Below are 27,957 nucleotides of genomic sequence, written 5' to 3' on the forward strand. Positions count from 1 at the left end.
CAGTCCTCCTGCGAGTCAGCCAGCAGGGGTCCAGCTAGTCCTTCTCTAGACTCCCATCATACCCCCCCTTGTGGGAGCTGCAGAGGCAAGATGGATACCTAATTTTGCTGCTCCCGTGGAGAAGGCTAACGGCAGCGTTCGGAGGACTAGCTGAAACGCTCTCGTCAGTTCTCCACGTTGGCCCTGAGTGTGCGAGGCTTGAGTCTTTGATGCAGCCGGTAGTCCTGGCTGGCGGCCCTTCGCAGGGGAGCCGGGGACTGGAGCTGAGGGTTGGCGAGGCCCAGCGTCTGGGTCCTGTTGGCCCGCGGCAGCGCCCGGCTGCAGCTCACAGAGCGTCTGTCTTCGGTGCCGGACTGAGAGTCCAGCTGAGCCTCGCACAGCTCCAGCAGCGTCGCGACCTGCTCCCTCATCGCCAGGGATTTGAACCTGCGACCTGCCAGGTAGAAAAAGGCCTCCACAAATGCTTGTAGGCCCATACCTGAAAAACAGAAGGCGTGGGTGAGGCGGGGGAAGTACCAGGGTTCCCATCTCAATTTCCAGGACTTTTCCAGGACATTTTCAATGACGATCTAGCTGCTATGACAGACTGTCTGGGATACAACGTTCAGATGTGTCATGTCACTACTTTTACTGCTCTCCTGTTCTTTAATTACGTTTCTCTTGTTTCAATGTTCTGTTTAATATTGTCATTATATTCCTATTTTATAGCATTCTGTCATTGAATTTTATTTGAAACGCTCAATGTTTGTCAAGTGCTATGTTAATTAAATGCATCAATTTACAACCTGAATCCCTTTTTCTTATGATTCATATGAAGCACTAACCAATTACACAAATATCAGCCTACAATTTAACCTACTGACAAACCCAGACTGAGCTTTACAGACCTAAATGTAAGATTCAAAGTGAGAGTTGAGTTTGTCTGGATTGTGAACTGCCACGGACTCTTATCAGTTTAAGTTATACTTCAGCCCCTTCATTAATAGCATTCAGTGTCTTTAACGAGCTAATCACCCACTGTGAGCCACCGCTGCAAAAGCTCAAACACTTCATGTCGTGTTATTGAACAGACGACGTCTGCTGTGCTGTGTTTGGGCTTCCTTATTATCAGCGAGCAGTAATCAGGAGGTTATTGAGGGAAAACTATTACTTAATGGCCTTGTGGCTGTAAAATATGCTCACGGAGAATAAGGCATTAATAAGTGCTTTACAATGACCAATAAAGAGCCAACTACCACAGTACTAATATGAATGCTAAAAGGCAACTGGATGATGATGAATAAGTGCACTTGAACACAAAATGTTAGCACAGAGTCAACAGAAAGTCATCACTTTGCACTTTAGTCTCTTGTGAAATGGAAATTTACCATTAACTGCCCTCTAAAGCACATTTCAGATGCTATACTGTTGCTATTCAAGTTCATCAGAAGAGATTCAGATATGAATATACTGCTCATCCTAACAGACATGAACTGTGTGTCCAAAGAGAAGAAGAGCTTCCTCAGAAGTGCCAGCTGATGAGACCGGCCAGTGTGATCACTTTACTTCACGACTATTTTCAGATGTGGCAGAGAGGGCCAAAGTCAGAGCGACCGAAGGTCAACGAACGAACGACAAAACAATGAGGTGAAAAGAAGCAGGAGCTGAGCTAATATTTCATACTGCAGCCTCTGTTATTCTCGACCAAGAAGAGGAAGACTAATGAGCAGAATACCAAGTAATCCAAGGCGTGAGGGAAAAAAAAAACAAAAAGCAAAACAAAACAACGAATGAGACGCCGGTTTACGGCGGATTAACACGGTGAGAGCTGGTAGGTCATTTGCTGTGGAATTATTAGCAATGCTCCAAATCACAAGAAGAGTCTGGTGCAAGACGGCATTTACATAAATTCCTTCATGTGTCCTTTGAAAACTTTGCCGCATATCCCAAACAAAACTTTAAAAAAAAAAAACCCTCGTAAACATGAGTTTCATGCCTTTTTGTGGTTCCCCACAAATCCTCCAATGCACATACACCGAAATAACAGACTGACTTCAGCGTCCCTGAATACGTATGAGCTCATTCTATATTCAGCCCACAGTCTCCTCTGTACAGGCCCTTCCATCCCGGTCCATGTGATCTCCATCCATCCGCCTCGCCTCGCAAACATTCCTCGCAAGGTGCGACGCCTGAATAATTCATGTCGGGTACTCTCTTCGCTGTCACATTGTGATCTCGGCTCATTTCAATTATGGCAGCACGGTGTCAGAGGGAATCTGACAAAGAATGACACGCAATTATCTGCGAGCACATTATTTGCTCCGAGTCTCAAGGATACCCGGCTCTCTGTCCTCTACATGCTGGTGTTTCTTTGTGCCGGTTTTGTTTGTCGCCTTCGTGTGTGTGTGTGTTTCTGTGTGCGTGTTACCTGCTTCTCTAGAGTCGGGCGCCGCTCCCGACCAACGACGTGTGATGTCTATGTAGAGGATGTCCACTGAGGCCATGGTGAAAGTACTGTTGCTCAGCTTACAGCTCCTAAAATCAATCAGGAAATCCTACATGTCAGTCACACAGGTTCAAAGTGCAGCCGGATTCACATTTAGTCGTTGATTTTTGCAGTCAAACACAAGTGAACATGTGTTTTTAAAAGTACTGCTGAGCGTTTTTTATTACTAAACGGAAGGAAAAGTTGCCTGATATCAGACAGAATCGTCAGCTGGTTCCGCTCTGTTTCCATCTCCAGTCTGGGAGATTCGATTTTCCCTAAACAATCACTAGAGACCAACATATCCGCCTGAATCTAACGTCATTTTAAGTCGACCGTTGACTGCTGTCTAAGTGTTAGTCAGTAAGCGTCTGCTGATGACAGGGCGTGATGTTACCGCTCTGTGCAAAGACTTAATTGGCTGCATGGAAACAAGTTCTCCATCTGCAGAGAAGGAGAACTAATGAACATTCTGTTGAATTCATGCAAAGATAAGAGGCAGCATCAATATAAAGCAATTTCTCAATGTGATTTACAGAGAAAATACGTACACCACGACAGCAAAAATACAATTTAACTTCAGTTTGATTTTCATCTCTATTTGAAATATAGTGGCAATAAAAGCAATATTATTTGAAAGATTTCTAAATCTAAATCAGCGCTAATTGTAAACAGGAAGAGTCCTCAGCTGTGCCTTTCTATACAGGGCTTCAACTGGATCAACCTAATTGACCTTTGCAAAAAAACTACCGGCGCAAGAGAGGAAGAAGCGGTCGGCGGGAAATGGTGAGGCAAGATGACGAGGGGAGAAACTCAGTCCAGCAGCGGCAGGGTTAAACCGCTCAAAGGTCAGCAGCCAACAGCTGAAGCGCCAAAGTGGAACACCGCCCTTCCAACAAACTATCATGTCGGTTTGGAGTATTTTTTAGTTTCCTTTTCGACTGCGCTTCTTGTTTATTTAAAACATGGGTTTGGTTTGGTCTAGGAATGGCAGTAATTGCGCCTCATTGCGCACAGTTTTGTTTGGCTGAATAAGGAGGACGAGCTCAACGAGGGCCTTGCTGCTTTATTATTCTGTTGGTTTAAGGGTTTTGTGCTTTGTGAATTAATGTTCCACATAACCGATGTGCCGCTAGAGTTGTTAAAATAAAACGTCAAATGAGAAAAAGATGTGCTTTTGTATCTTATTTATTATTAATGATCCAACCGTCGGTGAAGGAAAATGCATGAAATTTGCAACCCTCGTCTGAATAAACACGTGTTTCTCTCTCATGCCGTCCTAGTTTTCCTGAATTTTATGGCTAGGTGTGTTTAAATGTAGCTGTGTTATACTTCTTTGGCACGCTCCTTGTCTTCACTGTGTTTCCACTATATGTGGTCATTCAGCACTGATGTTATGGATTTGGTTGTGCTGTACTGAGATCAGCTGCTTTGATTTATCTTTTAGTTTTCTTTCTTTAGGGGCCGCGCTTTCACAAATATTTCACGCAAGGATCCCAGGATGATTAGCTAAGTCAGGAGCTAATAATAAAACAAATGAATTAAAGTCGTACCTGATGAAGGTCCGGAAGGCGGTGGGGCCCAGACGCATGTTGCCCTTGACCCCGAGGAAGCGTATGAACAGGGTTGCGATCCGCTCCACCAGCCGCAGGTGGCTGAACTGTTTGGTGTACTTGGGGTAAACCTGCTTCAGACACAGCGAAGGCAGCGCTCCTTCATCGGGGCTCCTCTCTTGTGTTTCTGCCTCCATGGGAATCTCCTCGCCGTGTTCAGGTCTAGGTTGGGAACTTTGGCCAAACAAAACAAAAACAACAGATCATTATAAATTTCACTGCAATTACCTTTTTTTAACTGTATGAGCAAGTTGATGGAACATTTAACCAGCAGATTTGAGATTTAAAGACCACAAAGTTCACAACATTTACTGTTATTGTGTGCTATCCAGCATTAGGGCTGAATAATGGCCTTCAAGCTCTGCAGAACTAAAGCACGAGACCATCAGGCCAACACAGAGAGCTTTTGTCAGCTGAGTAACAGACAGCTGACCACCCGAGCTAGATAAATGCACCAAGCCTTTCCCTGGAGTCTGCACTTACAATCTGGCTTGGCAGGGGAAACAGGAGGAGTAATGTTGGATGAAGGATAAATCACTCTTTTCACTCGCGCATCTCACAGCCTCCGTACAGCCTTTCCGCTGTCTGTGCTTACGTCAGCGGCATTTAACTGCATCAGCAGCAAAATGCGTCTACATGCTATAGGTTTTGCATTTAGAATTTCAAAATCAGCTTTGAACTTCTCACCCAACTTGGATAACTAAAGGTATACTCTGCAGGGTTCGTCGACTGCTGGCTCAAGAGAGTAGCAGCGGTTGAGCGAGCTCGAGAGTGAATGAAGAGCGGTAGCGGTGTTAGCGAGACCAAAGCTGTGAATCAAAGAAATGAAACGTATTCTCCGCTCGCTGCGCGGCGGTTACACTCAGAAGCACAAATAAACGCGCCCACGCCTCCGCACGACCTTGCGGGAAGGTGCCGCATTGCCAGATTCTGTGCGAATGCAGCTGGAGTGCAGACAGGGAGCAGAGGAGAGAGATGTGTCTCGCTTTATACAGGCCGTTGGCTGGGGGGGCTGCACTACACACCCACCGCCCAAAGCCTGATGCCTAGAAATGCCCCGACCACAGCAGAATAACAAGAAAATACAGGCAGGGGGCAGGGTCGCTGCAGATGCATACACCGCCACGCACTTGTTGTGGGACCTAAGTGATGATTGAGAGGGAGTCTATACATTATTCATAAATCCTGCATAGTATACCTTCAAGTAAAAGCAGCACAGTGACTCCTCAAACACTGCATGCCCTGGTGATACCTCTGCAGCAAAGACCCATATTGCCAATTCCACAGCAGCTACTGATGGCAGACAAACTGCTTTTAGAGGTAAATTACTGACCTCACGTTTGATGCTTTGAATGCTGAGGAGGCAGCTGCGTAAAAAAGCACTTATGTCAGCTACTTAAGTTGGCGAGAAGAAGTCCATCGACCATAGATCCAACCAATCACTTCGTGGCACGAAGGCGGTAGTTCAGCGTAAATAAGTACAACTTCGTTTCAAGCTATTAAAAACTAGGCTTTGCAAATGTTTCATGAGGGAAATGTGTTCAACATGTCTGCTAGTCTGAGTGACAGCTGAAAGTAAATAAAGGTGTTTTGCCTGTGAATATTCTCATTCGTCCAGGTCATTGTAAGCTTTAGGGCATTCAATCGTTCACAACTGGACCTCGTCAGTTTGTCTTAGAAGACGTTTCGCCTCTCATCCGCGCAGGCTTCATCAGTTCGTACGCAACCAGACTAAATAGGACAGCTCTAGTCCAATGCAGTGGTGTTAGGTTCAAGTATTTTATCCTCTGAGTGAGGCCAACCCCCAAAACCAAGGATGGTATCACTCTATTGTGAGGCAAACAATCCCGCATTAAGGAGGGGTAAGGTGGTTTTTTTTGTCACCATTAATTTTCCACAGAGTACCACCTGTAAGGGCCGTGCACGAGCTCGGGCCCTTGACTTTATATCTCATTCACAAAAGGAAAAGAAAAGCTGTAAAAACACTTTTTTTCCTGAGCATCACAAACACTCTTAAGGGCCTTTTTGTAATATCAGAATTTGATCCATTAGATCCAATAAAAATTAAAAGCACCCTGAGGAGTTCCCCTCTGAACAAAGTCCTGCTTAGATTCAGGCATTGTGTGTTGAATACATTTCCTCCCTCGTTAAATATCTTTATTTTATAACTCTCATTGCTTTACGTCCGTACTTGCTGGCTTGCGATCTTCTCCTTCCCTGCATTTTTCTGGAGTAACTTGCGGCGCCTGTCAATGTGGAATAGTAGAAAACCATTGGCACGTTCCTCACTGCTTGCCTGACTCTCGCTGCCAGCTACCCCACCGTGCTTTTCCTGAGGGATTTGCCACCTGTCATAGAAACATAGTACGTCTTTACCTTCATGAATATGTGCACACTGAGTTTGACTGACATCTCCCTCCCTGTCCTGTTAGCTATGCTGCACCTGTTGCTGTAGGCCCGTACCAATTATACCTTCATCATTTTTATCGATAATTAATTATCATCACACCGACCTGAGCAGAGGTATCAGTCAGTGTAAGTGAAAACACTTTGTTGGTGTGCAGGGCCTTTAAGAACAACTCCTATGGTCGACACGTGTCCATGCAAATGCAGAAGCGGCCGAGCAAAACACGCAACGGCACATTCACGAAGAGAGGATATAGTACTGCTGACTTTTATGAGGCAGTTTCTTCCTCCATAAATTAGTAAGCAGTGTGAATGACACTGAGAGAGCACTGCTGAATGTTTAATAGAATCAATCATCCCTCAGCAGCCAGAGGGACACCACCCACATCTATTTAGACGGGACAGGCTCGGCTAAAAACGGACACATCTTCAACAGAAGCTGACAGCCAGACGGACGGTGAAGGGAGCGTCTCCAAACATTCCCAGCAGACGGAGAAAGTAAATGATGGAGGGGAGGCGAGAGGGTAAAAGGTGAAGAATGGCAGGTTATTAAAAAGACATGCAGGGGCCGGGTGCCAAATGTTAGTTGAGTGTATACAAAGAGGACCAGGCCTAATTCAGCTGTCATTACCCTGCTTAAGAACCATTTCTGGCCTCCTGGTGAATAAAGCTACAAAGCTTTTGTACACTGTCAAAAGTGTTAAAAGGCACAAGATGTGCCCGCACACTTCTCTCCATTTCAGAAATGTGAATCTACAAAGCACAGACATGGAGCAAAGAGCCTCCCACAGCCAACAATAAATCATTTATTGTGTAAATGATTTAATGATTTCTCCTTTTCTCACTTGTTTCTCTTCACAGAAACACAAGAATCAGAAAACTTAAAGCAGAATCAATATAAAACCATTTATCAAATGATAATGTGAAAATCTGATGTGAAGAGGATCACTCGTGACCGTACAGAGAAGTATCACCTGAATCTGCAGCCCCCACCCGTCTTTACAGAGCCTTACAGCCAGTTTCAGCTCATTACAGCATCTTTACTGTTCACTCTCATAGTGCTATTTTAGGATGCGAGCAAAAAAGCTCTAAAGACCCGCTGACAGTCTAACTGGTAATTAACAGCAAATAAAGGTATATTTTCCTCAAGAGTGGCCAGAGACCAAAAACAAAGCAAAAAGGAGATTGAATATTGGACTTTTAGAGCACGGCACTCTTAAATACTCAGCTGTGTTTATTTCTTGATAGATGACCAGCTGCTCAGGTACTCCGTTGCTAGGGGAGCCATAGCAACAGTCACAGACTAAAGGGGCAATCCGTTCATGTACCAGGCTCAATAATAAATCGCCAGCTGATTTGAGTGGCAAAATATGGAGCATTTTCCGGACATTACTTTTAATTTGTTTGGAGAGGACAAAACACTTGGCTGGAGAACGATGTCCACAGCAAAAAAGACAAGAAAAGTAAAGAGCAACGCTGGACCGACAGGAGGAGCAATGTAAGTCACAAGAGACTCGAGGACACAGAGATTGACCAGATTGAAGTGGACACACAAGAAAAAAACACAGAGAAAAACACAGCATGAGCGATCGGCCTGCTATAAGACTGCTGAGTGGAGACAAAACTGGAAACTGATTTTTTTTTAATGTCTGACGCTGAAAGCAGAAATCAGCTGCTGCAGGATTTTGATCCATCAGTACAAAATAACAGCGGTAAACCAAACTCTGTCTCCAGCTACGTCTCTCTCAGGTCTGGGATATCCCGTCACTTCTCCACATTTGACATGATTACGCTAAATAATTGTAAAGAAATAAGTTATCCTGCCTGCTGGCCTGTGCACGGTAAGAGGCGGTTGCTACGCAACGTACGTGTTTACTTTCAGAGCCGCTGCGCAGTGAGGGCGGTGACAGACGAGAGCAGGCTCATTTTAAATTAATAAAATATGTTTTAATCACTATTTTGGACATGTTTGTTCAACACCTTTAAGTTCAACATGTTGAAGTAAAGATGAACAAATCAGTTGTTGCAGGTTTAAAGCGGCTGTTGCAAGCAGTTATTCAAAGCGTCCACACTAATACGATGAGACAAGGTCTCAACTGTAAAAACACTGCTTTTTGGACACATGGTTCAACCTTAGAGTCTTTTGACTGCACTCAAATCCACCTCTGCACCTACTATTTCTTTTAATGCAGAGGATGCTTTTGCAATCGCGCCCCTTGTACCCTATTTTAAGGTACGTGCGCCGATGAATTTTAGCTTTTTGTTCTCACCCACACTCACACACACCTCTCATAATGGCTCATAAATCACCCCCAGAGACATCATACACAGGACTAATGAGCTGGGTGCCAGACGAACATGTCTGAGAGTCACTGATACCATCACACCCTCCTCCTCATCATTCCCCATTTATGTCTTCCTACTTTGCACCAAAATGCCATCCCCCCGACCCCCCCTTTTCTGCCATTTTATAATTTAAAATTTTTACTTCTCTCCCTCTTACATAAGCTCCACTCAGTCTCCTTTAAATAGCAACATCATTTTTTTTACTTAGCTGTACCTTTTTTCATTGTGTGCCTGATCAGTTCTCACCTCTCTTTCACTTCATCTTGACAAGTTAAATTCATGCGGGGGTGACTTCAGTCTAAACTCTGCGCTCTGAATGACTGAATCCCATCCATCCCACTGCTGAACAGCTGTCAGCGACCACAACACAAGCATGTTTACTTGCCAGTAGACCATCTTTGCAGTAAACAAATTACTTAACCTCCCGCAATGATGTCTGGAACATTTTGTTCATGCTGCCAAAGACTAATGATCTTGAAAGTTTGCAGAAGAAAACTAAATCAAATCGGTGTCTCCCCATTAAAGCACAACTGAATCTAAATCTATGCATGTGAATGTCAGCTTCAATCATGTCTTCTTATTAAAAACTTTAAACCACTGGCAAAAACAGGACAATCAAAAGGCTGTCTGGAGCTAATACACTGGTCCAGCCAGTGGAGCCTCTCTTCTTCATTAGAATTAATTGTTGGTGATTTATGTTAGCTTTATCAAATACATTCTGCAGTTTGATGGATCTTCGGTAGTATCAGTGGCAGAAAGAAACAGCACATTTACTGAAGTAGTATACATAAGTACAGTTTTTTTTGGTACTTGTAGTTGAGTATTTTCATTTCACGCTTCTGTATGCTTCGACTCCATTGCATTTCAGAGTGTTACTCCTTTTCAGATTAAGATTTATTTTCACCAATGGTCTGCCACAAACTTTGCTTTTTCTTTTAATGTGTTATCTTTTTCCACCTATATAACTGAAGCACATATTACTTATGACAGACATACACTCATCAACTGCAGAAAAAGAAAGCGCAGGGATTGGACCAAGTTTAAGTTTATTTACTTTATTATTTATTTACTTATTTAATTACTTCTCTGCATTTAACCCATCACTGATTGAAACACATACACAAGCAACATGCAGTGAAACACACAAGAGCAGTGGGCTGCTGCATCAAGCGCCCGGGGAGCATATTGGGTGTTAAGTGCCTTGCTCAAGGTCCACGGACCACCCATCCAGACCAGCTGGACCAAACGCCATCGCAAGCAGTGCGATCGCATCAGGAAGAGACGGAAGAGGGACAGGATACGAGCTAAGCTAACCCACCTTAGACCTAAAGCTATCCCACTGATCAGCTACTTGCAGCTAATGTCCAGTCACAGGTAAATAAAATGGATGCAATAAAACTCAGCAATGGGAAATCAGAGACTCTTGTGCCCACATCTTTACAGAGACCTGGCTCCGTCACAACATCCCAGATCAAGCTATTGCACTTGACGGGCAGACCGGGTTACGTGCCTACAGACCACAAGACTCAGATGGACAATATTTCCTAAATGTTGAGTTTTTAATGTTAAGATGTCAAACATATTACATCTGCCCTGAGAATTCATGAGTGCGTCGTCACTGCTGTTTATATTCCTTCACATGCAAACTCAAAAAATGCACAAGAACTGTACAAGGTCATTACTTATGTGACAAAACAAATGCATGGTATTTTTTATTGTAGGTGGTGATTTTAATCAAACAGACATCAGAACTGTTTTACCTAAATTCCACCAGCAAGTCCACATCACCACCAGGGGAAGGAATACCCTGGACTATGTATGAACATTCCTGGCACCTACAAAGCCCTTCCCTCGGACCATATTTGACGTGCTTCTCCTGATAACTTTCATCTGATAAAAAGGGTCCAACGACCAGAAAAACTGCTATAATGTGGAAGGATGAAGCTACAGCAGCTCTACATAGGGCTTTGCGTGCACAGTCCGGCACACGTTCAGCGATGCCACCACTCAGGAGAACCGCATCAATCATGAGCGCATACATCAATGGATTGAGAGGTGAGGGCCCTGTCCAGAGCCAAAAAAAGCTGCCTTTTGGTCAGGTGATAAGGAAGCATACAGCACCTCCGGAACGAGACCGAAAGCTGACATCAAGGTGGCAAAGTGGAGACGTCAGCACAGAGTGGAGAGAGACACACAACACCAAACATGTGTGGAAAGCAATCCAGAACATCACAGGCTACCGAAGCGCCCAGTCATGTACGAGGCCGCATTGCTTAATGAGCTTAATACATTTGAAGCTCACTCTGATCTTCTCAACAAAGAGCGAAGAGTGTAAAGTCTACTCTTCTTAGGACCTGCCACTGTCAGGACCCACAGCAGACGTGAGAGGAATTCTGCTGAGAGTGAATATGAATAAAGCTGCTGGGCCTGATAACATCTCTTGCCATGTACTAAGAACATGTGCCAATCTGCTTGTTGGTGTTATTCCAGACAATTTAACAAATCACTGTCACAGGAGAGTGTTCCTACCTATGAAGACAGCAACCATCATCCCTGCACCTAAAAAGCCACTACTGCCCTGCGGCACTCAACCCCATTCCATGAAATGGATGAACAAATTTAGCACTCTGGGCTTGAGTACCACACTCTGCAACTGGATATTGGACTTCCTCACAAACAGACCCCAGACGGTTCAGATTTGCAGTCACACTTCCTCTACTGAAGTGCTCAACACCGGACCCTCCCAGAGCTGTCTGCTCAGCCCCCTCCTGTTAACGCTGTGTTGTTAAGTTCGCAGACGCCACCGCCATCATCGGCAGGACAACAAACAATGGAAAACAGGAAACCAACAATCTTAAAGGGTGGTGCACAGAGAACAACCTACTGCTCAACGTCAACGAAACCAAAAAGCTGATTGTTAATTTTAGAAAAGAGGGAGCAGAGACATGCATCAGTGGAGCTGAAGTGGAGCAGGTGAGCAGTTTTAGGTTCCTGGGTTTAAGCATCACAGAGAACCTGTCATGGACATCACACATCTCCATCCTTGTAAAGAAAGCTCAGAAATTACTTAAGAAGGCAAATTTCCTGTGCCAAGTTCTCATTAACTTTTTTAGAACAGCAACAGAAAGCATCCTGATTGGAAACATCACAAATTAAAATGGCAATGGATGTGCACAACCCAGGACAGGGGTGCTCCGCAACAGGTGATTAAACCTGCCCAGAACATTGGTACCCAAATACCAAGCATCAGAGTTATCAGTGAGGTGAGGTGTCTGCACAGGGTATGATTGATACTAAAAGACAACACCCACCCAAACCACAACCTGTTCATCCTGCAGCAGTCTGCCAAGCAATACAGAAGTATCCACTGCCATACCAGCAGAATACTGATTCTTTCCTGTGAGACTCCTTAACTCCTCCTTAAATCCATCCTCTGCACTCCACCGTACAAATAGTTTATTTCTATGGCTATTATTTATTTATCCATTTATATCACTTTTGTTTTGGGACAAGCGTAGAGGGACTACAACAAGCACTTCGTTTAAAACCCTTGATGTAAAATGACACCTCGGACCTTGGACCTTGTGCATCCATAATGTTAAAGATTAAACCAGTGGTTTTTAGCTTGTGGCCCCTTACAATACACCAGTGTTGAGGCCTGTTTTCACACATCATTTAAAAAAAAAAAAAAAAACTTAGAATAACTTTGGAATAACTAAAACTAGCTCCAGCCTAACCAGCTACTACAGTAAAATGCTTCGCACACATTGATGTATCAATGCAATCTACAGTAATGATGTCATATTCAAGATCAGATTATTATATTATTCAGATCAATTTTCTGCAGAATGAGGAAGTTTGCTTTTTGATCCTTTTCGTACATTTGCAGATGATAATAATATACCTTTACTAAGGTAGGATTTTGAATGCAGCACTTGAAATCGAGTATTTTTACACTATGATATAGGTACTGAGTACTTCCTCCACATTGGCTGATGCCACATCCTCACACACTACTGGCTCAATTTATAGTAGATACAATTCAACGAAGAAAAAAATTTGGGTTTTCCATCAGACAAACTTGTATGTACAATACACAAAGAAACACACTGTGGAATTGGATGATGAGTGAGTTCTCATTTTGCACCCACGTTGTTGGCTGCAGCTATGATTGCATTTTTGGAGCCTATCCAATGTAATGGCTGATTTAATAAATATTAGCACTTGCTTGTTGGGACATAATTAGCATATTTCCCTGCTAACCACAAAACTCAGTCACTATCTGCAAAGCTGACACACTTTCCTGCAATCACAATCAGACATGAATACTAAATCTTTGTGTTTGGGAAGCAAACATGTTCAACTGTGCTAAACCACAACAGGATTATTGCAGGAGATGACATATATAGATCTTTAGGCCTGAGGTTTTTTGATATTTCAGTCCTAATTTATTTTAGTTTCACGCTTTATCTCGGTCCACCTTCTAACTGCAATGACAGATGACAGCAGTAACAGTCTTGTCACTGTTAAACTGTTTTTATTATTGAATATCTGACTATTGACTGTCTTCCACCCTGTTTAGTGTCATGGTATATCCCTGCAAACGTAAAGACACATAAGACTCTAAAAAAATACTGCTTGACACTCTAACTTCCCTCACATCATAAACCCCGTCCTTGTCGGTGTCACTGTTCTTCTTCTGTCTTCTACAGCTCACTATAAGCAGTGCTATATTTTTATAGACACACTGAATTATATCATATCAAAGATCACTGAACTTGTTTCCCTCATGACACACCTTGCTCCAGTCTGGACTTAAGCCTCTTTTCACCACATGACTGCTGACTGTAAATACTCTCTCACACTGAGATATTTTATAAGATATTTTTCTACACTTAATTGGCTTTAGGAGTCTTAAAATTTGGAGATTACGGGCCTGTGTGCATCTAGAATAGAACAAAGAGATAAATAGAGGTAAGCACACGCAGCGAAATGAGCCACATTTAGAACACAATCACTGTCTAATTAAAAAATGACTGGAGGATCACGGTATACAAGTTCTTGTATGCAAAGTTAGGACAAGAAGCTAAGAAACAAAAAGCTAAAATGTGACAATGCAACAAAATATTGCTTCCTTAAATTATTATCATACTGCTCAAAAATCACATGAAAACAGTCATTTGTCATGATATGAGGAAGTATAAAACAGAGACAAACATTTCTGATACGGATGCATTGATTTTGTTTTATCAAAGATTTGTTCCATCGTATGTACAGGGTGCAGGATGCTCCAGTTGAAAATAAAGTTTGGTGGCCTGGTTATCTTTTTAGCGGAGACACTGCTTCCGAATCACCTCTAACATATCTTTGGTGTTTCTGTTTCAGATTTCTTGATTTTTCATCAACAAACATGTGCATTGATACAGATACATCTGCAATAACTTCGCATTGGTCAAGCTGGTGTATAGTTCTAGATGTAATTTTTTTGGATCAACAATCTGCAACTTATATCCTTGACTAATCAATTAATTGTTTGGTGTAAAAAATGTAAGAACAATGCTGATCGCGGATTTTGTCTGACCAGCAGTCTAAAACCTAAACATGATAAATTTATTTGATTGATGAAGAGGAGAAGCAAATTCTCACAAATGAGATGTTGGAGCCAGAGAATGTTTTGAAAAATGACTTAAATGGTTAACTGAGTATTAAAAAAAAAAGTTGCACAGTAAATTTCCGTCAGTTGTCTAATTGGGGAATCAATTATTTGTTGTTCAAGTGCAAAAATTGTGTAAAGACACAATAAAAAGTTTTTGAGTAATCCCAACTAACTCAGGACCTGAGGTCTGAATCAACATAAAAAGTATGAGGTACACTGGAGTAAAGGATTAAGGTTTTCTAAAAGTATGTACCATAGATAGAAATAAAATTAAATGAAAGGAACAGAATAATAAATGTATATACTGCATCAGACTGTTGTGTAATCCATCCAAAGACAAGTACAAAATGAGGTTTGACAGATGAAAATATAGCAAAGCAAGAGGAATGACGATTAAACATATTATAGGCGTATTATGTCAATATGCTACTGGTTATGATTATAATAATGGGTATTATCCCAGGGAAGGCATGCTTCTCACTTGCAGAACAAAGCAGATCAAATATCTGATACAGAAGATAATCTGGAGAGAAAGCAAGAAATAAGTAAGGAAAGGAGGGAAAGAGAGGGAAGAGAGGCAAGAAATGGAGATATGGTGGTGGAATAGAAACAGTAAATCTTCTTGTCATAGAAGGAAAACAGATTGAGAAGGGGGAAAAAAAACACAAAGTCGAATGGTCGAGGAGATTTATTGCCAGGCACCACACAGGGCCAGTCAGCCAGAGAGACTGAGCCACCAGACTTGTACAGTAATGTGTGAATTTCCACCAGGGCTCAGCTGAATTTAATTTTTCCATTTAACAGGCTTATGGGGAGCTGGTGAGTGCTGCAGAGCTGGGCTCTGAGGAGGGATGGGCAGAGTGAGATATCATGCCCTTAAAAGTAGACTCTTAAGACCAGCAGACAAAGAGCAGAGCATGTAAGAAGTCCAACTTCCAACTGTGTGTTCACTGTGTGTGCAAGTGTGTGTGTGTGTGCGCTTACGTTGAAGGTTTCTTGTGGCCAGGGTCCATAAGGCGCAGAGTGTCCCTGATCACACCCACTTTGACCTCTTTGTCAACTGGACTAGGAACATATTCAAAAACTCCTGGTGCCACCTGAAACAAATACAAATATTTGTGTCAAAGTCAATCACAATGACAATAACAGTACATTAGTGATCTTGATATTCACCCTCACCTCCTGTTCATGCTCTATTCTCATACTGGGGTTGGAGTTGACCTCGAGTAATACTGGCTTCAGGTTCTTCATCAGCAGGATGTCAAAACCTAATATCTGAGACACAGACACAGCCTTAATTTCATACTATGTATTTTTTTTATTTTAGAATAGACTGTATGATAGCTAACAAAAAGCTGCTGTCTATGTCTGTTTATGTCACAAAACGAATTGGATCCATTGGATCCGTACCAGAAGTCAAAAAATAACATAACATTTATTCATGTACAGCACATGAGATATCAAATAATTAAATATGACCTGGAATTTCAACTCCACCTTTAAAAAGGTAGTGTAAATAAAAAAATCATTATTTTTTAAAAGGAGACTGGGCATACAGTAGGAGGTGGTCCAGGTAAAAAAAAATGTTAGTTTGAAGTGTCTGAAAAAAAACTTTTGAAACAATTCACACTTCTTCTTCTTCTCAGTTTCCAGTCGATTGTAGAGTCACAATCAGCCAATATATCAGAGTCAATAGTCAAAAAGTCATTCAGAATGGAACTCACTGCATGTCTGAATACTAAACTTAAACCTAAGAACACCTTTATGTTTTAAGTACCCAGCTCATGTATTCATCTCATTTATCCAGTCACGTGTTCAAAGTGGTGAACCTCGCTCCATCCTTCCTTGTGAATGACTGAGCCTTTCCAGGATGCTCCTTTCATACCCAATCATGATACTATCACCTGTTACCAATCAACCTGTTTACCTGTGGAATGTTCCAAACAGGTGTTTTTGGAGCGTTCCACAACTTTCCCAGTCTTTTGTATCTCCTGTTGTTGACAACAAATTGAGAATACGCATATATCTAAAAAAAATCAATGCAGTTGTTGACTTCAAACATTATATATTGTCTTTGTACTGTTTTCAAGTGAGTATTTGTCAAAAAGGATTAGCAAATTATCACATTCTCTTTTATAGACGTTCTACAGTGTCCCAACTTTATGGCATCAGGGCGTATCAAGAGCATCTTTTGATGTGATTTGTAATTTTGGTTTGTCGTTTATCTTTGATGCACATTGGAGATCCTGACGCGACTGTAAAGACAAAATTACACCAAATATAACAGTGCATTGTGTCTTTGCTTTTAGGTTTAACTGAGTTATGACTCTGAAAGAATATTCCTAAGACAACACTACCAACCTGGAAGCAAGTGGGTCCTGGTTTGCCAGGCGGTATGTCAGCCTGATAGTACACTTTAAGTTCAGGCACCACGGCGATGACAGTCTTGATGACAAGAGCGATGATGTCTGACCAGACCTTCTTGATGTCTACGCCTTTAGCCGCCAGCCTGTACAACACGCTGGAGAGCGTGCGCTTGCTGCCTGTGCTATGGCTGTCTGAGTGGACAAAGTTGCCGCTGTGGACGTTGAGGGAGTAGTTTGTAAGATGCATGAAGACATGGCTCAGATTCTTCTGGCTTGGTTCCTGTAGTCAGAATAATAACATGTTTATATAAAGTATAAGTACATTTTTCATAGAATCAAAGCAAATTAGCAGCTTCACAGTAGCATCGTTAGCACCGTCATGGCTACCTGGTAGGGCTCGGTGCAAAAACGTGTCAGGCCTTCCTTGGCAATGTAAATCTCCAACGGCTCCATGGACTTTATCAGCACGTAGAGGCGGATGTCAAACTTGAGCTTGTCAATGAGTAACGGCTTATTGATGTACTCCTGGACTACAGCCTGTTTGGCCTGTGAACCCGCCATGAGCTTTAGGTCGCTGGGGTTACGGATGAGGTAGATGCCGTCCCCCTGAGAGCCCCCATCTGGCTTGACAATGAAGGTGGGATTCACCGTGGCGTCGTTCTCCTTCACCATGCGAATCTACAGCAGAAGTGGGAGTGAGAAAGGGTGAAGTTCTCAAACACCTCAAAGTTATTTGGAACACCTGATTCACACAGGTTTCGTACGCTGTGGCAAACTTCAAAACCAGGGTCCCTGACTTAGAGAGATGAAAGTTTGAAGAGACATAGTCCAATTTAAAAACTTACCAACCTCATCACGCAGTTAGTGGCTGAGTAACACATGTAATTCAACATTCAAATAAAGTCACAGTTCTTGTTCTCAACTTAAAAATTCAGAGTTCATGAAATTAGTTGCATGGCTATAATAACATGGCTTTTTTAATATGAAGTAGAAAAGAAAAGAACAACATAACACAACGTTCTGAAGGTGCAATTAACCCAAGAAATCATGGAAATCTAAAAAATGTGGCTACTGTTATTCCAGAATTCAACCCTTACCATGAAATATGGTTTAATATTTACATTAATTAATTTAATCTATTTCAATATATAACTATATTTAACTAATTTAACTTCTAACTGTACTCTATCCATATAAACCAGACAGAAGTAATCAAAGCTGTACCTAATCTGCATACTACACAAGTGTCATAATTCACTGCATAGATTAAGTTTTTTTTGTTTTATCTCTACCTACAAGCTAACACAACACCCACCTTTCAATTAATCCTCAATGTCATTGTTTTTTGTCTTCAGAGTTCCAGATCAACACACCAACATAAAATATTGCCAAGCCTCATATTGCCTAATGCCTCATCACTGATGTCACACACAAAGCAGAACAAAAGCCTGAGATCTGTTTAAAGGTCCGTAGAAGCAGTTTTGCCTGCTGTAAACTACGATGGAATGAAAATAGTGGTGTTCTGGTGCCCCCTGCTGGACATAATGTGTTCTTGCTACTGTGTATATGATGTCCCTAAATCAGAACTATTGGCCGTGCAATTACATCACCAATTCAGCTCAAAACTGAAACTCCATCACTGATATTCCTACTGATAGCAGGAAATGAGATTTAATGGCCCCTGCCAAAATCAGTTTAACTACTTGCTGTGGTGGAAACACTGAATGTCTGTGTTTATACATGATCACAAATCAGAATGTTGGAAAATAAAGACATGCCATTGACTAATAAAAAAAATAATCTACTCGCAAAACTGGTGTGGAGAAAAAAAACAACTGATAACAACAAAATACATTATTTATAATGGATCTTTCCTTGTCCTAAATTGACATACATAAATACGCAAATCTGGCTAAATGCATTCAGTGTCAGTTCATTTGTGGCTGGTTGGTGAATGGCTCACATGGTAACTGGTTGTGATATGCTTAAACACTGCAGTCAGCCAGGGAAGAGCAGATGATGGATTGCTCATTCTACCCCTATTCTCTTCACTGCTCTTTCGCCCTGTCGTAAGTGTACACACTCGCTCAGCGGTGAACTTCCTTTACAAGATAATCCTGCTCGATTCAGCCATGTGTTCAGGAGTGCCAGATGACCATAAAGGGTAATATTCATAAATGTGTAACAGTCTGCATTTTCACTTCAAGGAAAGTGAGCAATGAAGCGAGTGCATGACATGAATTAAACAGGTCATATTATTCAGAGCACTACTGTTGCAAAGCAGCTTGGTTTAACAGTGTACAGAGAGAAAAGAGCAACAGTGCAAAGACACCAGCAAACTCCACAACTTAAGCAGTTGTGTTGTTTAGTGCTAAAATATGACCAATTTTGATAAATGAGAGACTAAAAAGAAACACTGTGATTTTACTTTTCAGAGTTATCAGGCCATCTCAGTCAGATACAGTATTGACTGAGCCACTGGTATATTTTAATCTATAAATCCATTTTGGGAATTCATCAAATCAATATCTATCTTTGATCACAAGACACAATTTGCTGCTGTCTGGTCTGCAAAATGATAAGATATGTTTTGATTTGTGCTACCTGGAAAAGCACAGCTGTAATTAATCACATTAATGATGGCCGCATTCCGTTAAGTGCTTCTAGGTCCAGGGCCTTGCTGTTATGCGTGTTGACTTACAGGCATCACCGATTGCAGGCACTTAAATGAAATGATGCCATCGTTAATTTTATTAGCAACACTTATGCTTACGATATGCCAAGTCAAAATGTCTGCTGTGAAAAGGGTTTATTTAAACAAATGAATTTGACATCTACAGCCTAATTCAACACTACTGGAATCTTAGTATTCATTCATTGTTAACTATTGTTTTCTCTGTTGCATGATTTTTGTATTTTTGGCCTGCAACTTTTTACCTTACTGTCTTGAATCTTCTCTCATCTTACTCATATGAACTACAGTCAATGCAACCTTTTCTGAAATGTCTGCTCAGTTTCTACTACAACATACAGTATCCACGTTTCACTGCACAGAAGTACATACATTTCAGTTAATGCATACAAAATCTTCTCGTCCAGTGTCATGACGTTTTTGTTGCAATGCAACTATACCTGTGTGGAAAACTGCTGGTACTCTTCAGGCAGGATCCAGGAACGGGGATAGAAGTCGTACTCTTCAGGGAACAACTCCTGCATAGTCCGCACTGCCCGGCTCATGTTAATCTTCCTCAGCATTTCAATCATCCCTGCAATGCACAAAGCACTATGTCAGATACAATAAATGCAAGCGATTGCCTCAAAAATGCAACCGGAAAGCAGTTTTCAAAGAAAATTATATTGCTATGGGAGAGCAAGACTGTAAGAGCAGGACTTCCCAATTAAACAGACATGAAATTATGATAAAGATCAATATGACACAAGTATCAAGAATCACATAGTGTAAGATAAATGGAAGCAAGAGAGCTATGAGGATCAGTAAGGCTTAAACTAAGTCCCTCCTCCTGTTGTGGTTATAGAATACTGAGTACTACATGAAGTACTCCGAGATGATATAAAGCTAGCGCTCCACTTACAGTTAGTGTCGTAGTTTTAATGTAGGGTGCTTTACATCAGCAGAAGGTTGTATGAGATGAGAGCTGCAGATGTGTTGAAATACCTGGGAATTTGTTCACCTGCCCTGAGACGATATTTTCATTGTCATGGAAGGAGACGCCATGCCAGTAGATATCACATGCTGCTCGTCTTCCCAGAGGAAACTGAAGAAAGGGAGGGAGCAGTGAAAGTGGGAAATAAAAGATGATTAACAAAAGCGCTAAGAACAACAACAACACACAAAAAAACCAACATCTGTAAATGCAAAGGAAGGCCTAATCTGTTAGTATGACTCAGGACATTGGTTAGGTGTTTGTCCTTATGGTGATCCCAGAGTGCAGGGATAATCTTGCCTAAAGATGGTAGGTGGCATGTGTTCTGTTGTGATGAGCTGAGAAAGAAGAGAGGAAGTGACACTATAAAAGGATTTAGAGAGGTAGGAAATCCCACTGGCACAAAGCACAGCTTTTGTCCTCTACACCTCTACACCTGCCCACATTCACACACTCCAAACTAAATGTTATGCACCAAATGAGTTGCTACTATAATGTTGAAAGGATAAAATACATAGGGCAGCATTTCTATTTACTTTTCCATCTCGTACAGATGGATTCCATCTTAAACAAGCTTTTCCAACAAAAATAGAGTTCAAGAAGTGTTTGGACCCCTGATCACTACATCAAATCTATTACGACAGCTTCTACTTACATTTGTCCCACACAGTGCAGCATCAAAGCATGATGCACTTTTCATTAATTGAAAAACAATTCACAGGTTTAATCGGCAGTTCAGATCTATTATTGGATGTTTTCTCCCTGTGCCCTGCTGGATCTCAATTCAGGAAGTTTCGGCTTTTGAACAAACAGGGTTGATTCTGTGTTTACACAGACTGGCCAACGTTTCGAGGCTTCCAGTGTGGCCAGTGGATCTCCGGATAACAGATAGCTGATGATGGACATCCGGGCGAAGACTTCCTCTTCCATGCACTGATCATTGTCTGCAGTCCAATTATCAACTTGACTGTCAAGCTCGACACATCGGCTCATCTCTATGAACAGATATCTGCATATGAATGTAGATACATTTTTAAAAGTTAATAAAAAGTTAAATTGTTGTCAGACAATAGCCGACGGGTTCCAAGATGCACATTGGTCAATGCATTCCACCACTTCTACTCTCCACACAGTCTGTTCACCTGCATGCAACCAAAGCCCGCTCAAACGTGATTGGTCAATACAACTCAGACTACAAACTCTGTTTACCTGTGAATAAGAAAACCAAACAGCAAACAAAATTTCCTGATTGTGTTCATCCTTAAAATCATTTTCATCCCTATAATCTGCTCGAACCTGATCTGAATAATTCATTTTAAAGCTGCACAGCCTGATTTCCACTCAGCTCACGGTTAATATATTAAACCCCAGTTTCAAAACATCAACACTGAGCTAGGAAGGATTTTGTCAGAGAGTCTATCTTTAACTTCATTACAGGACTCTGTATCGACCTGCAATGAAAGGTCAGCCGCCTATCATCACCACTCTTAAATTCTATTCTCATATGACCCACCCCACTGCCCGGCTATCGGATAGATCTGTGAAAGAGCCGCGTCTCATTAATGAGTAAGCATGTGAGCGTGTGAAACAGGGAAACCCTGCCGGCCGGCCAAGACCTGCTATAAATACTGCCACAGAAATACCAGCGTATAACTGTCTAATCGCATGAGGGAACGACGTCAAATTAATTTGAGTAGCTTCTAGGGATCAGGCCCAAAAATAACTATCTTGTGTATGCTGCAGTCTTGTGACTAAATCATGTGTGGGCCAAGTTCATTTTCTGAGCCACTTTGTGAATGACAATGCTTTTGCTCACTGACGCCCAGTTAAAGGACAATTTCAATTATTCCACTTTAGCTACAAAATAAAGCCAATATATTGGGTATTTCAAGTTGCATCATATCTGTCATGCATCCAGTAAATAGCATTTATATTTTCACTAACACAGATTATGATTTTTCTAATATGCAACAAGGCTGCAAGTAGGTGGCAGGAGTTTTAAATGAATGTTCTTCAATTTAAAATATCAGCTTGGTCTGTAGGATCCTAATCAAACGACCAAGCCCATGATTAAATGCACAGTTATTAGTCTCATTTTCTAAAATTGTCACTCAGACCCTCTGGCTTGTCTCTCTCTCTCTCTCTCTCTCTCTCTCTCTCTCTCTCTCTCTCTCTCTCTCTCTCTCTCTCTCTCTCTCTCTCTCTCTCTCTCTCTCTCTCTCTCTCTCTCTCTCTCTCTCTCTCTCTCTCTCTCTCTCTCTCTCTCTCTCTCTCTGCCTCAGAGAGGACTAACAGTCTATTGGATTACAGGAGCTTAAAGCTAATCATTTCACACTGTTTAAGAGAATGCCATATGCTGAAAGTCAGTTGACGGCTGTTTCTCAGGCCAGAAAATACTGCAGATGTAGAGATGCAGTAGTTTGGATGTAAACAGACCTCAAATCCAAATGTACGGCTCATCAGTCACTAGAATTTAAACTTTCCAAAACTGTTTCCAGCATCTTATGTGTAAACCTACAATAAAGGCATTTTCACCAATCAATGTTCATTTCATAATTGACAAACAAGGCTGGTGGAGTTTCAGCTCCGTCAAAGACAATGAAATGGTACAGTATCTGTATCGCCCTTGACTTTGTTGGGGGCTGACCATGGGGACAAAGCGTGGTAATGTATAGGCCTTCTGTCTACCGTCTGTGACACCAGACCTGGAAAGGTTTAAGTGTCACTGCATGGTCACTGGTGACAAGAAGAGTCTTTACTTCACCTGGCTCACTGGATTGCCCTTCTTTACTCCTCATGCATAATGCAGACCATGTTAATAATGGCTGAAAGCAGGTATTAATTGCATCACATTCAAACTGACCAGATGGTTTTTGCGGCTCGGAGTAAGAAGACTGGGTCAATTAGCCCTCTCATAAATCTTTTAAAGATGTTGCTTCTCGTTTAGAGAAGAGAGGAGTACTTTCACCCACAGCCTTCCTCTGTAATTTTATACATTACAGGTAAACAAACTGACATTGGCAGGTTGGGGCTGGGTTAAAGGAGATCCTGTGATCTACTTAGCAATCTGCCAAGTTTTCAATCAACGGCTTCTTCAAACTTTAACAGGGATGCTGCAAATAAATAAACAACAGGAGAGGATAACAAGTCATTATATTCTAAATTTGAGCTGCAACTAATGATTATTTCAATTTTCCATTAATCTGCATATCATTGTCTGAATTAACTGATTTATTATTTTGGCCTATAAAACAACTGAAAACTGCCATTGGAAATGTTTCTATCGCTCAGCAGGTGACACCATTAAATGTTTGTCCAAGCAACAGTACAAAACCCCAAAATCTTCCCATTTACTAACAAGTCAGATGGAAGGCAGCCATTTCTCCCGTATCTGAATCTGAACCATCAAATGTTTAACATTTTATTCTTGCTTGAAACAGTGATTAACTAGTTAACAAAATAGCTGCCATTTAATTATTTGTCCATCGATTAATGGACTAATCATTTTAATGGACGAACAGATTCATCAACATATTGTGTTAGACAAGAAGAAACAACCCCACACGTCTTGGGGAATCCACTCCCTCGCTATAAAGCCTCCTGTCCATTTTCTGAAAGCTCAGTTTGGACATCTTCAAGTACTGTACTATAAATAAATCAATTGAAATGGTTGTCCAACTGCTGGAAATGTGCCGCAGCCTTAAATATACAAAGCATTTTGTGGTTATAATCTGTCTAAAGACATTCACCTACACAGAATTCAATTTAAGTTCCAACTTCTGAAAATACAGCTTTGTGATTCACACCATGCAGAGATACTGGCTCTCATAAAATTTCAGTTCTTGGATGACTGTAAAAAGAAACATGCAGGCAAACTATTACATCATCTGGTCTAAAGCCCTGTGCAGAAAGAATAGGTTTCCAGGGAGAGGCTGGTAAATGTAACCATTGCCAGGCTGATTTGCATCCTCTCAATTGTCCATTACAGAAACGTTTCTAGGATGCAGCAGTAGATTTTATTGTCCTTCACATGCTGTTAAATGGCAGGAAAAGTCATCTCAGATTATAGTAATGCAATGCAGATTGACATTCTTGACTTGACTGGAGGAAATGTGCATTGTTTGTCCTTTTCTTTTGCACAGATACACTTCAGGCAGCCGTTGCCTACTGTATGTGTGAGCACTAAAACTACAAATCCAGCTTATCACACCCTCTGACCTGTCTCAACATCAAGAGGATATATGGAGGGAGAAAGCCAGAAAATTTAAAGTCAACAGAAGACATGCATGTGAAGTGCAAAAATGTCGACACTATCCCATATCCTACATACACGAAGCTTATGGTCATATCATAACGACGGCCATGCCATCAAGAGCTATGCATATATAGATTTTCATTCCAGTTGACCAATGAATGAATAAAGTTGCCTTATAAACACCTTGAGCCAACCAGGACAAACTTTATCACTTAAGGGGTCTTTAGCTAAAAAAAGGGAACCTCAAGCTGTGCACTGCTGCTTAGATAAACCAGCTCCCACGTGTTTCAGGGGAATAAAACCTGCAAAGCAAATGCGTGAACAGCATTTTTCCAAGACAAACAGCAAAAGAGCAAGAAACAACGCATCATGTACCGCACCTCTTTCCAATTCAGCTGCTTGATGCTTAACTTCAGTGCCTCCAACGAGGTTTTGGCTTTTGCAGTATCCACCGTCACTGGACGCCTCTTCTTTCCAAGTTTAAATCCGTCCTCATGGCGTGCTTCTTGGATGCTTTTGGATGGATGGATGGTTGCATAGTTGCCGTTAGTCTCCGACTTGCTCTGCAGGACCTCCCCGGTTCCTTTGATGTGAAGTGTCCTATCATGCCCTAATCTCTTCAAGTTTTTTCCAACATGAGCAGGCACCACAGAGCCACGCAATGACATTTCTGAGATGTGTTTGACACAAGAGCTGTTGTCATCTTTTCGCAACTTACTACGACTTTTACCCCTATGTCTGGATGCATCTCTGCCAGCTGTGTTGATGCTGGAGGGGTCTGGTGAGACGGCTGCACGGGGGGAGGACACTGGGACCTGCTCCTCAGTGTCCACACGCTCCTTCTCTGCATCCTCACCAAATGATTTCATTTGCTCGAGTTGAACCTTAACTTTTACATAATGATCACTCATAATGCGAAATGCTATCAGTGACGCTGCTTGGCAGGGTACAGCTGTACCGGAGAGTGCAATAACCGAACGCCGGCGAACTACCGTTATCCTGAAATAATGTAGTACGCATTGCTAGCTTGAATGGCTAATTAAACAGGAAAAGCCATTATGCTTCTGTCCGGTTGTTTCTCCAAACAGAGTGAGTGAGCACACCGTGGAGATATGCTCACAGTCCTGAACGCTATTAGCTGAGCAACTTCAAAAGGCGTTGACTTAATCTATGCTAGCTGCTAGAGGTGGCAGCACTTGTAGCCAACGGCGGAGCTAGCTACTTGAGGATAAGCTAAACCTGACGTTAGCCGGTCAAACTTAATTTAAGATAACATATGGTTCTGTGCTGTCAGCGAAACTGCCCTTTAACTCATGACAGCCTTTATCTTCCGGGTACCGTTATCTACTTCTCTAGCGGTGACCAGCTTTGCTGCGATGTCCGCGGTCATCCGCTCGGTGTGTTATTGTCCGTGTTGTGAAGGAGCGGTAGCTCAGCAACTGCAGAAGGCAGAGCAGCCCGTCGTCCAGCCTCCATCTGGTCTGATCCCATCTGATGCTGCCTTCTGAGCTCCTCGTAACCGCCCGCTTTCAGAAGCCACAATGGCTCCGTGACTTATCGCCTATTTGCCACAGTTAGAAACTGTGTTCTGCTAGAATTTGAGGATGAAAACGTAAATCCGTGTTTGATTTTTGTAGACTGGCGTGTTTTTCAAGCGTATATTATTATCGCAGAGGGAAAAGCTACAGCAGTCTCGTCAGAAGCTGAAATAACCACATAGATGCCACATAAAGACATATTTATGATGCATCTATGTGGCCTATTTATCAGTTTGTTTTAGAAGAAATTGTCGGCACCGAAAACTTGTGAATCCGTACTATTTACATTTTTAACTGCTTGGAAGTATAATTTATTTCCGACAGCACCTGAAGGCAATAAGGGGATGCCATGTTTCAGTGTCCCCCTATTAGAGCAAAGAATAATTCAACATCCTCCACCGAATACCACCATTCACTTTACTGAGAGCAATATGTAGTGCTGTTCTGTGTACATGATGCAAACAAGGAATTTGTATTAATTGGGTAAACCTGTGTTTAATGTCTTTTGGGGACATTTATTCAATTCCTCCAGACGTTCACCAACAACTTGAAATATCAGTGCTTTCATGGCACCAACATAATTAGATTAACCTTAATTCATGAAAATGTCCATCCTAATTTCCTGAAATGTGTTCTGTTCAGACATTTGTCTTTTACTGCCACTGTAAGGTGCTCACTGTACACAAGAAACGAAGAAGCTCTTACAAAGAGAGTCGTTTTGCACGTACACAGCTACGCAAAACCCAGGTTTGTACGTCTGTAACTGCCCTTCATTTGGAAATTATCATTTGCTGTTTTGCCCTTGTATACTGAGAACTTGAATATTAAGATGCTGTGTTAATGTGTGTGATTACTGCTTTTGTTTACTACTTGTGATTTCGTCTGCTGAACATGGCCTGTCATGTGACTTTACTTGCTGATAAAAGAGCCAGAAGGCGACCACCTTGTATTTGACCTTAAGGGCTAAATTGCGTAGCCGTGTGCTTACCTATATTTTAATTCAATAGCCGTGCGTTATTAAAAGCTTTTTTAATTTACTACCTTCTTGAATGCCTCACACTTCTTTAACACTTCTGTGTTCTTGTGTAAGTGTGTGATGCAATGCAGGTCTGGCTCAGGGCTGGTTTTGTTTATAGGCATGAAGTATTTCAAGAAGCTGAAAAAGTGCTCAGAACTGTCCACTAGGGGGTACATCCATCAAGATGCACTGACCCTGTTTGGCAGATCAAGTATCACTCAAGAGTGACTGATCCACATTAAATGCAATTTCTGACAGTGTCCTCACTTAATATCCGCACTAAATTCAGCGTTTCCACTCAGTTACTTTCATCCATGTACAGCAGCCAACAGACTAGCTTACATTTCAGCTGATTCAGTTTCCCTCATGAAAAATCAGCTAGAGGACTCAACGTGTGTCTGCAGAACGGCAAAATTATGACAGCAAACAAGGATCATTAATATTTCGGTCTTGTGAAATGACACTCACAAATAATTTCAGTTCAGTTCAGTTCATCTTTGCCGTCTTAGTATTTAGTATTTTGTCTGCTTGTTCTTTTAATGAGTGTAGTTTGTAGTTTTTTGTTTTTCAAGGTGAATTTGCTGGATTTATCCAGAGAAAATATGACTAAATTGAAATATGAATATCTTA

General features: G+C 41.7%; 1 protein-coding gene across 1 annotated transcript; it reads right to left on the bottom strand.

Annotated features, from left to right (window-relative positions):
• ttll11 (tubulin tyrosine ligase-like family, member 11) lies at positions 1-25,998 on the bottom strand. The gene is made up of 10 exons (XM_041960404.1): positions 25,152-25,998; positions 20,528-20,627; positions 19,984-20,117; positions 17,239-17,529; positions 16,847-17,131; positions 15,665-15,760; positions 15,470-15,582; positions 4,018-4,251; positions 2,408-2,514; positions 1-478 (listed from the first exon to the last, which is right to left on the bottom strand). The coding sequence occupies exons 1-10, from the start codon at positions 25,680-25,682 to the stop codon at positions 165-167; spliced, it is 2,205 nt and encodes a 734-aa protein (XP_041816338.1). The 5' UTR covers positions 25,683-25,998; the 3' UTR covers positions 1-164.
• Between the last annotated feature and the right edge of the window lie 1,959 nt (positions 25,999-27,957).

This window comes from Chelmon rostratus, chromosome 19 (assembly GCF_017976325.1).
Source record: "Chelmon rostratus isolate fCheRos1 chromosome 19, fCheRos1.pri, whole genome shotgun sequence".
Classification (NCBI taxonomy): domain Eukaryota; kingdom Metazoa; phylum Chordata; class Actinopteri; order Chaetodontiformes; family Chaetodontidae; genus Chelmon; species Chelmon rostratus.